Raw genomic sequence first — 9,949 nt, forward strand, 5'->3', positions numbered from 1 at the left:
ACGTACCCACGTGTTTCTGGGCCTGGTTCAAAAGGTACCAGATGCCAAGACATCCCCGGCCTAGGAGATGTCTTGGCTTATAGCCTCAACAGGTAACCTTATAGTATTCTCATCTTATTTATGCCAAGAAAATGGGAATTCCACGTGTAGACAAACACCATCAATATGGTAATCTTGGTACATGGTATGCTTTATTTTCACAGTCATTTTACTTGTGTCATTTCAAGATCATACTACGATTTCATGAAGGCGAAAAGACTAAATATAGATAGCTAGCCTGAAACTATTTATTAATCGGTTAGGTATTTATAGCTTCAGGATCTAACAAGTTATGCAAATTATTCAAATTATTACTTGAATTCAGTAACTAAGTAATACTAACCAACATCAATGGCAACTCCACTTTACAGACTAGGTACTATGTAGACTGGCTTCTATAAGATTATTACCTACTTAGGTAGGTAGGTACCTATTCAGGTAAGAACCTGAAGTTCCTGAACATACCTACCTCCTAAGGAGGTATCATCCAATACACTACAAATAGTACTGCGACACAAAGGTTCCTTCACACGTTGAGCTAGACCAGTCTCGGCCACAACCACCACGACTATCGCTCTTCCGCAAAGCTTAGCCCCAATCGGGATTTATGGAGATTTAAATCGTACTTGCATAGCCCTCAAGCTGCATTATACCTATCTGTGCCGCTATCACGCATATCTTGGAAGATGTCTTGAGACCCAAAAACCGCTTCGTTTTTATTTTTATATACTTTTTCTAATATCTAGCGATCGAAGTGTTGCCACTCTTACCCAAGGATGAGTGGCCAAACAAACAAGTTACCAATTTGGTAGAAGAGAAAAAAAAAAAAAAAAAGAAAACCCGGAAAAAACCTATGCTATGCTATGCTATACCATGCTATGCCTTATTGTAAAACCCCGGCCCGTATACATGTATACATCTAATCCGCATTTTCATATTGTACAATATTTTTGTCGTAGGATACCGCCCATCAGCTAGGTACCTTAGGTATTTAGCCAAGGTGGATCTCCATGGTGGGGCGGGTAGGGCTGTCCTCGATCTTAATCTCCTTGATCTGGCCGGCGCTGTAGTCGGTGTGGTAGCTGCTGGCGATCTTGCCGAAGGGCGTTTTGGACAGGCTGTCGAACACTTCCTTCTCCTTGCCGTGGTCGCTAGCCTTGACGGTGAAGTCTCCAGTAGTCTTGTCCAACTTGTGGTACGCGGCCTTGATGGCGGCGTTGGTGGTCTTCTCTACGACCACCTCGAAGCGCACCCGCTGGATTCCGCTCGCCGGCTGCTGGCCCTTTACCGTGTACACGTACATCACGATGTCGCGGAGCTTAGCACGGTTGGGTGTCTCGTCCGCGTCGTTGTTGGCGTCCAGAATGGCGACCAGTTTGCCGGAAGGCTCGACTCGGATCAGGTCGAGTGCACCGCTGTAGTGGTTGGTGGTGACCTTGTAGGTCTTCTTCCTCGGGAAACCCGTGCCTTCGTCGACATGGTATCCTTGCTTGGTGATATCAGGGACTGCCTTGGTCCTGGCTACCAGGTTGTTGGAGCGCTGTGAAATCTATGTTAGTAATTAGAACTGAGAGCAAATGATGTGAGCTAACTAACCTCTTCGACTGCGTTGGAAGTCGGGGCACCCAGTACGCCGGGGAAGACGTTGCCGAGCCCGAGGAGGGCGAAAGTAGCAGCTTTGAAGAGAGAGATGCGCATTTTGAATATTTGCGAGTTCGGAAGTAGCTATAAAACTGAATAACTTTGTTGTTGAGATGGAAGGGATAGTAGCTTCGAGGCTTGTGTAGAAGGGATGATGCGGATGGTGATGGTGATGAAGATGAGAGACCACAAACAAGGTGAACCTTTCGAGCCTTTATATATTCGTTTCTCTAAGCTCTGTCCCATCTTGATCATCCTCATCTTGATCATCGTGCCTGGTGCTATTTTCGTACTCGACCTAGAACCTAGGTCAATATCTTACACCGATACATAGATTATGAAGTGAGCTTGCCATATTTTAGTTGTTGTTCCCCATAATGCTACCTAATTATAGTGGAAGTTAAGCTAATAAGTACCAGGTAGGATTGTCTATCATTGATCGTCATAACTAGTGCGGCGTTGGCTTACGGCGCGGTAGCTGACTTTGTCAAAAAGGCTTAAGCGGCTGTTGAAGAATTAGTGCCCGTCGTGCCACAGCCACCGCCGCACGGCAATCTACCTGAGTAGTTCTACTCGCCCTGCGCAAGCGGCTGTTTAATTTAGAAAACTGATATCATAAGAGGTAGGTATCATCATTCCACCCCACTAAATGGCGCCAAGAGGATTCACAAATACCTTGTTTCCGTTTGTCAAGGCTTTGTACTTTATGGTTGTAAAAGTGGTACTACATAGTATGTATTGTACTAAGACTGCGAGGCTGCTGAAGAGATCTGCAGTCCGGTGAGATGAAACCACCAGCTTCCTTCGCAAAACCAACGTCATGGTTACTAAATAGTCTGACAGAATCTGTCGATGAGAACTTATAAGGATCAAAGCTAACTTGTCTCAACTTCAAAGGAATCGATAGTGCAACTCAACCTAGCACTTGTGACGTATCAAAAAATGAAACAGAGCAGAACTACCTACTCAGAAGTCCGAATCATCCGTCTTAAAACCAACTCACAAATCTAATATACTTACCTGTCAGACAAACCTATTATCCCATTTCGAAGCTCTCCAGCTTGAACATCCTACAATGGCGACGCCGCTGATAGACCTGAACATCGGCGATGCAGCTGCTCGATCGCAGATATTGAAGAAGACGTTGGATTTAGGTCTAGAGTCAATGGCTGAGCTTCTGCGACAACGGGACGTAAGCCTGCAGCCATGAATGATATCGACGGCGATGTGTAAGCTTATATAATTACCTTAGGTTAGATAGGTTTTAAAATTGAAGTTGTAGAAGGGGAAGTCCTCAGCGTACCGTAGCGGGGTCTACCTACTGCATGGGAAAGATTTAGGTACCTTTGTACTTGAGTATATGCAGTCCAATGGAAGATTATGTAATTCACATCTTATGATTTTATCCAATCACAATACATGGCACGGTACCGTGTTACCAGCACTTCTTTTAGCCATGACGACAGCTGATTCTTCTAAGCTTTTTCTTTTGCATAGAAAGAAACAAAGCGAAGCAAAGTAAAACACGATATAGTAACAAACCCGAATAAAACCCGAACCCTTTGTTCTTTTTTGTAGATTATTTACTACAGCAACCAGCTAGGCTAAATTTAAACCAAAATCGCATCTTTGTAAAAAATCAATCCTACGAAGAAGAAGAAAATATGGCCGACCAGCCTCGCCGGCGTCGAAACCGCCCGGACAGCAAGCAGATGTGGGACGAGTCCGAACGCCGTGGTGGCCGCCACCACGAACCAGACACGCGCGATAGAAGAGACGATCGCGGCCGAGATCGGGGGGGAGAAGACGGCCGTCGCGACAGAGATCGTCGCTACCGATCTAGGTCGCGATCACCCCGGCAAGATCGCCGTGAGAAGCACCGCGACCGGCGCGAGCCCGAGAGAGCGCGGGACCAGAATATCGTGTGGGCCAAAGAGAGCGATTACCACGATAGGAGAAGGGGGGAGAGAGATAGAGAGAGGGAAAGGGAGAGAGATAGGCGACGCGATAATAGGGATGAGGGCGCAACTAGAGGTACGTTTTTTTGCGATCACGCTTCAGAAGGGAAATCAGCTTCCAGGCATCCCCAGGACTAGGACTAGGAATAGAACTAGGACTAATCGTGAGGTAGGCTCAGGACGAGACCGAAGCCCCCGACGCTCCGCATCCCCGCCAACTCGCAGCCCACAGAGCAGGCTAGACCGTCACACGCATTCGCACAGCAACTCGCCGCTGCCGACGCGGCCGCGGCCCAACACCGGCAAACCCGAGACCGGCGCGTCGTCGCTACAGTTCAAAGTGGGGTCCAAACAACAGCAGCAGCAAGACGAAGAGGAAGCATCCAGTGGTAGAGGGGGCAAACACGACGGGCAGGACGAGTTCAATAGCAGGAGGGGAAGAACCGAAACGCCGGATAGGGGAGATGCGATGGACGAAGACAAAAAGGAGGAGGGCGAGGACGACGATGATGATGTGGTGGTGGAAGAGGACGACAGCTTTAGCGCGATGCAGGCGATGATGGGCTTCGGGGGCTTCGGCACGACGAAGGGGACGCATATCCCGGGAAACAATGCGGGCGCGGTGCGCAAGGAGAAGAAGACGGAGTATCGGCAGTATATGAATCGTGTCGGCGGGTTCAACCGTCCTCTCAGTCCGACACGGGAGTAGGTTAGGTACCAGGTACCTACCTAACATAACCTAGGAGAAGTTATGGCGTAGAGAGAGGGATAGGATAGGCTTTATACCATGGCAGGTTGCGTAATCGGAGATAGGTACCTAAACTATCAGTCAAAGCAAGTAAGTGAACAAGTTACTAGGAGTTGCGGTTAATGTACCTTAGGTAGGTAGGTAGGTAATTACTGTTCAATACGATGCTCAGTCACAAATGTTAGGTTCAAAGTATGCCTCTTGCAATTTCAATACATTTAGTTACAAACGTCAATTAGTTGCATTGAATAACAAATAGAATCTGATGACGTGTTATGTGTCTGTTGATTATTGATTTAAGTATCTAGAATACTGAAAGCTATCTAGGTAGTTTGATACATTTAAGTATTGCCCCTTCTTATTGATAGTACCCGTCGAACATCAGTGTTTGTAGTGTTGCAGTGTTGCAATGTTGCCATGTCGCAGTATGTATATGTGTTTCCTTTTCGATTATGAAGAACAGTAACGGTGGTCTCTAGGCGCCATGTATTTATTGTGAGCGGCCGGTGCGTAGAAGTTGCGGGAGGGAGGATTAGGTGTAATAGGTGAAATGGGTGATGGACGGCCAGTCGGATCATGGGCCTCGGGCCTCCACGAGAATCTCTGCCGCCGCAGGGACTGGCAAATTTGGATATAATCCTCATCGTCCACATCTAGGCTGCGAGGATAGTGGGGAGACGGTTTGTGCGGCTTTAACAGAAGGAGCTCACAAATGAGTCTTGTATCTATAAGCTAGCTCGACAGCAGCCGCTCCAGTCAATTAGAGGTGTATTTGGCTGGATGTCTCGAATAATATCTTTGAATAGAAAATAACGTGTCTGGAGTCTTAGTTTTGACACCACCGAGCAACAGTTAGATGATATTGTCTTATGTGGAGGTTTCGCAGGAGCACAAGCAGAGCCGTCTATTTGACTGACTCTTGTAGAGAGCTGGCCCGCAAAGTTCCGTCGTGGTTCAAACCATGGATAGATAGGAGCGTTGGCCGTGCTATATGCACGTCCATGTCCTTGGCCTTGACCTTGAGCCGGAAACACAGGACATGGCCTGGATGAGGTCATTGGCTTGAAGGCACTCCATGGAAAGAATGGTGTTATGGAGGCATAATTAGAGCGGCCCGCCTTAACATGGTCCAAACCCAGCCGCTATCGAGCGCGTAGATTGCGGGGCAACAGTAATAGAATAGAAGCACCCGTTTCGAAAGAGTATATCTTGAGCTAGAGTTTATTAGTTCAGTGATTCTATGTCTTGTCACAGAGGTATTGACTCACCAAGCTGTACAATGCCACTCCTAACACCAGAAATGAAAATCAATCCCGGCTCGGTGGAAGAATTCTTTTCCTAGGAATAAGTGTGGGATGTTGGGTGTTGTTATTACTCCAAAGTATCAACATCCTGTAAATCATGTTAATCAAATTATATCCTTCTTTTAGGCGGCAAAGGGTTAGCTACTAACCTCCAATAAGAGCATTGTATGAGCCTAGAGCGAAGCTGCCAGACCCTTAAAGCCATACTCCTTCATGCCGTCTCAGTTCCCCTGATCGATGTGTCGTCGAAGTTCATCGTCAGTGGTCAATGTGACGCCTCAGTGCATCATCAGTGATCAATGTGTCTTCGAAGTTCCCCGCCACCGCGGCTGAACTGCCAGAGACACAGGCGAATTTCTGCAGAGCAGTAATAGCGCCGCTGCCCTTTATGTTGTGTAGCTTACTTAGAAGCGGCGTGATGGTTAATAGAATTTGTGATATAGAAAATAGGAGGATTGCAGGGTTGAAAGATTGAATAAGTGATTAAATGAATAGGTTTGAGGATTGATTAATTAAAGCTGAAAAGAGGTTGATTAAAAAGCGCCGACTAACTTCTCTGTTAAAGGTTTGTGTTTACAAACGTTGAGGTTGTGGTTGGGCGTCAAAGCCTTGTTAGGGTTGTGGGAGAGTTGAAAGTTGTTGGAAGGTGGAAAGATTAAGCTGGGAGAATTGCGAACGGCTGCCTGTTTAAATAGTTTTTCAAAGGCGGTAACCTGAGCGGCAGCTCAGGCGGTAACCGAATATACCGGCAGTAACTGAAATACGGGCAGAAAGAATCACCTTGACAACGGTTACCTGTCAGGCAGTCTAGGCAGCTAATTTATTCAGTCGCCGCCTAACGTGGTAAGGTAGTACGTACAATGCTGCTCCAGCAACGCCTTGTCTTTGCGTTGCCGTAGAGTCAGTTGTATCTATGAGATACCATCCATCGTGCACTAGCTTAGGTTTATCTCTGAACAGTTGAGAACAGCAGTTCACCTTCTCCTGCACGGCTGCCATGACCTGCCGGGTACCACATCAAGACGACACTCTAGATCGTCTGTTTCGTACTCTTTCCATCCCACACCCAGATTGGAGATATCTAAATCTGGACTGAGGTAGTCTACGTTTTTAAATCCATATCCTTCGTAAATGTGCATACTAAATAAAAGGCATATAGACTCAACGCAAATTCTCCATCCCAATTCATCCCCTTTCTAGATCCCCAAGTTAGCGAGCAACCTCTCGGCGCCTCTTCTTTGGTGAATAGGATGTGCAATTAATTGTTCTGGTTTTAAACGCCTTAGCATGCTGACTGAAATACAAAGTGTGATTACACACAAATAAAAGTTCTCCAAGCTTGTGCCGTGTTTTCCCATGAAAAGTTCCTCTTGAATACCTCAACGTACCTCAATGTACCAATTCATGTCCATTATTTTCTGCGGTTAATTGATCGACTTACTTTCCATGAATTTCCCACTTTGCCACTGTAAGAATATTTATTGCCAGAATCAGTATTGGTCATCGTTGCCAATGAATGCCAGAGTGTCCCCCCCCTTCAAAAAAGGAAAAAAAAAAGCCTTTGCGTGTCAAACTTTGGCATCTTCAATTGCTGCTTCAAACGTAGTGTGAACTGAGATAAACCGTCGGCACAAAGAGTTCTAGAATTCTCTAAAAGTGACATACAGCACATGGAGTGTCTTTGCGAAGTCCTCTACAATCATCAATTTCAGGGGTACACTTATTTAGAAGCTTTGCTAGAACAAGCAGGGTTGCCAAAAGATTTATAAAACAACAGTTTGGCCCTTCTTTGCTTCGTAATCCAGCAAGTTTCCCGTAGAGAGTATTAAGGATGGTAATAGTAAAGGGAACAGCAAACCAGAAAGTTTGAAGAGTTTTTAATGTCCCTAGGAGTTTGCTGATGCAGGATAGGTGCCTACCTTAGGTACCTAAGGCAATAATTAGTTGGGCGCAAACTCGAACTTCCACCTTACTTGCAATTAACATACATCATAGATCTTTCCTTGACTGCCTAACGGGACCATAAAGCAATAATCTTTTGTCCGGTGCCCAGAGTAACTATTGTCATCGAAGAAAATATATCCTAGAATAGAACTTCCGATACTTATCGACCGCCTAGGTTAACGCCATGATAATATTTGAATTGTTTTAGTAAAGACTGCTGCTTTAGAAAATCTAGGTAAATGAGGTACCTAGGACATAAGAAACAGCAATCCAGAGTTATGGGACTTTGGAGAGGGACCGCCAGGTGTGAATAGGATTGGTATGAATTAGGTAGGTAGACCTAGATTTATAAGGTAGCAGTACATAATAAATGATGCTGTGTGTCTTGAAAGGAAAGTAAAAGGTAATCGTAAATATATTATATCAATACTCAGTTGCTATTTCTAATAGCCACTCCATGCATGGCATTCGTCGTGAGGAGCTATTTTAACCTATATTGCAACTCATGTCTTCTCATATTCGATAGCCATTAAAAACATACTGACATATCGTCTACCCAATGTAAATAAGTCCGTCTGATTCCAGTCCCAACGCATTAAATTGCAAAAAGACCAATCTCATACATTAGATACCTGCCATATTATATTGATAGCCTCCATCATGGCCGTTCCAAAGGGGCTGGAGTCTTTTATACCCCAAATTGGACCCCGTCGCCCCGCCGAAACACCAACGCCGATTCTTTTAAACGCCCCACTTAACAAGATGAGATGACTTCAATACAAGGAACCATGTCACAATCTCTATTATTTCTTCATTATAGTCGACCGTTTAATGAGCACTTTGTGTCGCTGTTCAAAACTAAGACAACAAAAAGGACATTTCCAAGTTCCCTATACCAACCTACAGCACCGCCCCTTAAGAACGGGGGAATAAGAATGGCAATTTCAGAAAAGGCCAATACCTACTCCAAATGCCTAGGTATCAAGCTGGTTGTTAGAGCTGTAACTATACAGAAAGTTTAGCCGGGAAAATAAAGTTGATAATTAGCAGCAACACTTGACGTCACGTGACACTCCCTGAAAAGGGGCTACCTACATGGCCCTAATACGTTACGTTTGTACAGATGCACTTTCATACTACCTCTCCAACGCCAGTCGTATTGACTCATAAGATATAACCACATATGATACTACAATCTTGGAAAATATTCACATCGGATATGCCTAATTGCAAAAACAAAACTAACGAATCCTGGAACATGGCTTCATAAACAGATAGTTCGGTATTTTTCTTAAGAAGATAATAGTAAGATTAGCATCACGAAGGACATTCACGTTCAAATATGTAAACCACATGCAGATGGGTATCGCTGTAAATATCATTATCCTCGTAACCAATCGCTTATCTCATTAAAACCAATGCATCAACTTCGTTCCTCACGCCCGTCTGCTCCCATGCGCCTTCTTCTCCTTCTTGTCTCCGCCGCCAACGAGGAACTTAAGCTTCTTGAACTTCCCCGTAATGTTCATGTGGCCGCCGGTTGCCTTGGCTTTGTCACAGCCGGGGTACGGAGTCCGCGCCCGGGGAATGTGAATTTCCTTATCCTCCTTATCCTCCTCCCCCTCCTTCTCATCCTCTTCGTCAGATTCATCGGGCGTAGCGACAGGGGTCACTATGCGAATGGTGGCCGGGAGCTCATGACGAACGGTGATAGTGGGAGCGTCAGGCTCGTAGTCATCGTCACTGTCGTCCTTAAATATGGGAAAGGTTTCCGTAGCCTCCATATGACCATATTTACGATCCAGGTAAATAGCTTTTCGTCTCGCGTTGACCCGCTTGTTTTTTACAAACCGCTCCGTTGGCGACATGCGACCGCTTGCCCTGGCACCGCAGGTGGCGATGATTTCCTCAAGATCTTTACAATCGTTAGTTATGCATGATCAATACGTATTGGAGGTTGACTTGAATACCATCGGGGTGCTGTTGGAATCTCGCCACTGAGGTTGCCGCTATGACAGCGTTGTTCCTCTCCGTACGCGACCGCGACTTGTAGATTATCAGAGCTTCTTCAGCCGCTCTTGTTGCATCGGCCTCAGCTTGTGTAAGAGACGGGCTTTGTCGAGACATCTTTGCACGTAAATGATTATGGTGCACAAATCCGAAAGTCTGAATACTAGGAATGTATTTAAAGGACTTGATAAACTCGATAGTTGAGCCGAGAGAATGTATTTCTTTGAGGATTTCTTGTATGATATTGTTATCTTATGGTACTAAGGATAGAAGAAAGAAGCTTTCATCGAAGATGGGAACAATGC

The 9,949-nt window shown here is 45.5% G+C and overlaps 3 protein-coding genes across 3 annotated transcripts; 1 reads left to right on the forward strand and 2 right to left on the reverse strand.

Moving 5' to 3' along the window:
* Window positions 1-1,030: 1,030 nt before the first annotated feature.
* Window positions 1,031-1,737, reverse strand: F4812DRAFT_460631 (uncharacterized protein; the record flags this gene model as incomplete). The annotated part of the gene is made up of 2 exons (XM_047937718.1): window positions 1,031-1,579; window positions 1,636-1,737. 2 exons carry the CDS (start codon window positions 1,735-1,737, stop codon window positions 1,031-1,033), a joined length of 651 nt encoding a protein of 216 aa, XP_047788673.1.
* Window positions 1,738-3,140: 1,403 nt separating this feature from the next.
* F4812DRAFT_433791 (DUF1777-domain-containing protein) lies at window positions 3,141-4,656 on the forward strand. Its single transcript, XM_047934671.1, has 2 exons — window positions 3,141-3,714; window positions 3,812-4,656. Exons 1-2 carry the CDS (start codon window positions 3,345-3,347, stop codon window positions 4,345-4,347), a joined length of 906 nt encoding a protein of 301 aa, XP_047788674.1. The 5' UTR covers window positions 3,141-3,344; the 3' UTR covers window positions 4,348-4,656.
* Window positions 4,657-9,070: 4,414 nt separating this feature from the next.
* F4812DRAFT_460633 (uncharacterized protein) lies at window positions 9,071-9,761 on the reverse strand (the record flags this gene model as incomplete). Its single annotated transcript, XM_047937719.1, has 2 exons — window positions 9,071-9,549; window positions 9,605-9,761. The coding sequence occupies 2 exons, from the start codon at window positions 9,759-9,761 to the stop codon at window positions 9,071-9,073; spliced, it is 636 nt and encodes a 211-aa protein (XP_047788675.1).
* Between the last annotated feature and the right edge of the window lie 188 nt (window positions 9,762-9,949).

Source organism: Daldinia caldariorum, assembly GCF_022478825.1.
Source record: "Daldinia caldariorum strain CBS 122874 unplaced genomic scaffold F4812scaffold_12, whole genome shotgun sequence".
In the NCBI taxonomy this organism is placed as follows: Eukaryota; Fungi; Ascomycota; class Sordariomycetes; order Xylariales; family Hypoxylaceae; genus Daldinia; species Daldinia caldariorum.

Excerpts from the sequence above, each read along its gene's own strand:
- F4812DRAFT_433791 (XM_047934671.1), top strand. The coding sequence starts at position 3,345 with ATGGCCGACCAGCCTCGCCGGCGTCGAAACCGCCCGGACAGCAAGCAG. Across the intron at positions 3,715-3,811 it reads GGATGAGGGCGCAACTAGAG|GCTCAGGACGAGACCGAAGC; the intron begins GTACGTTTTTTT and ends ATCGTGAGGTAG.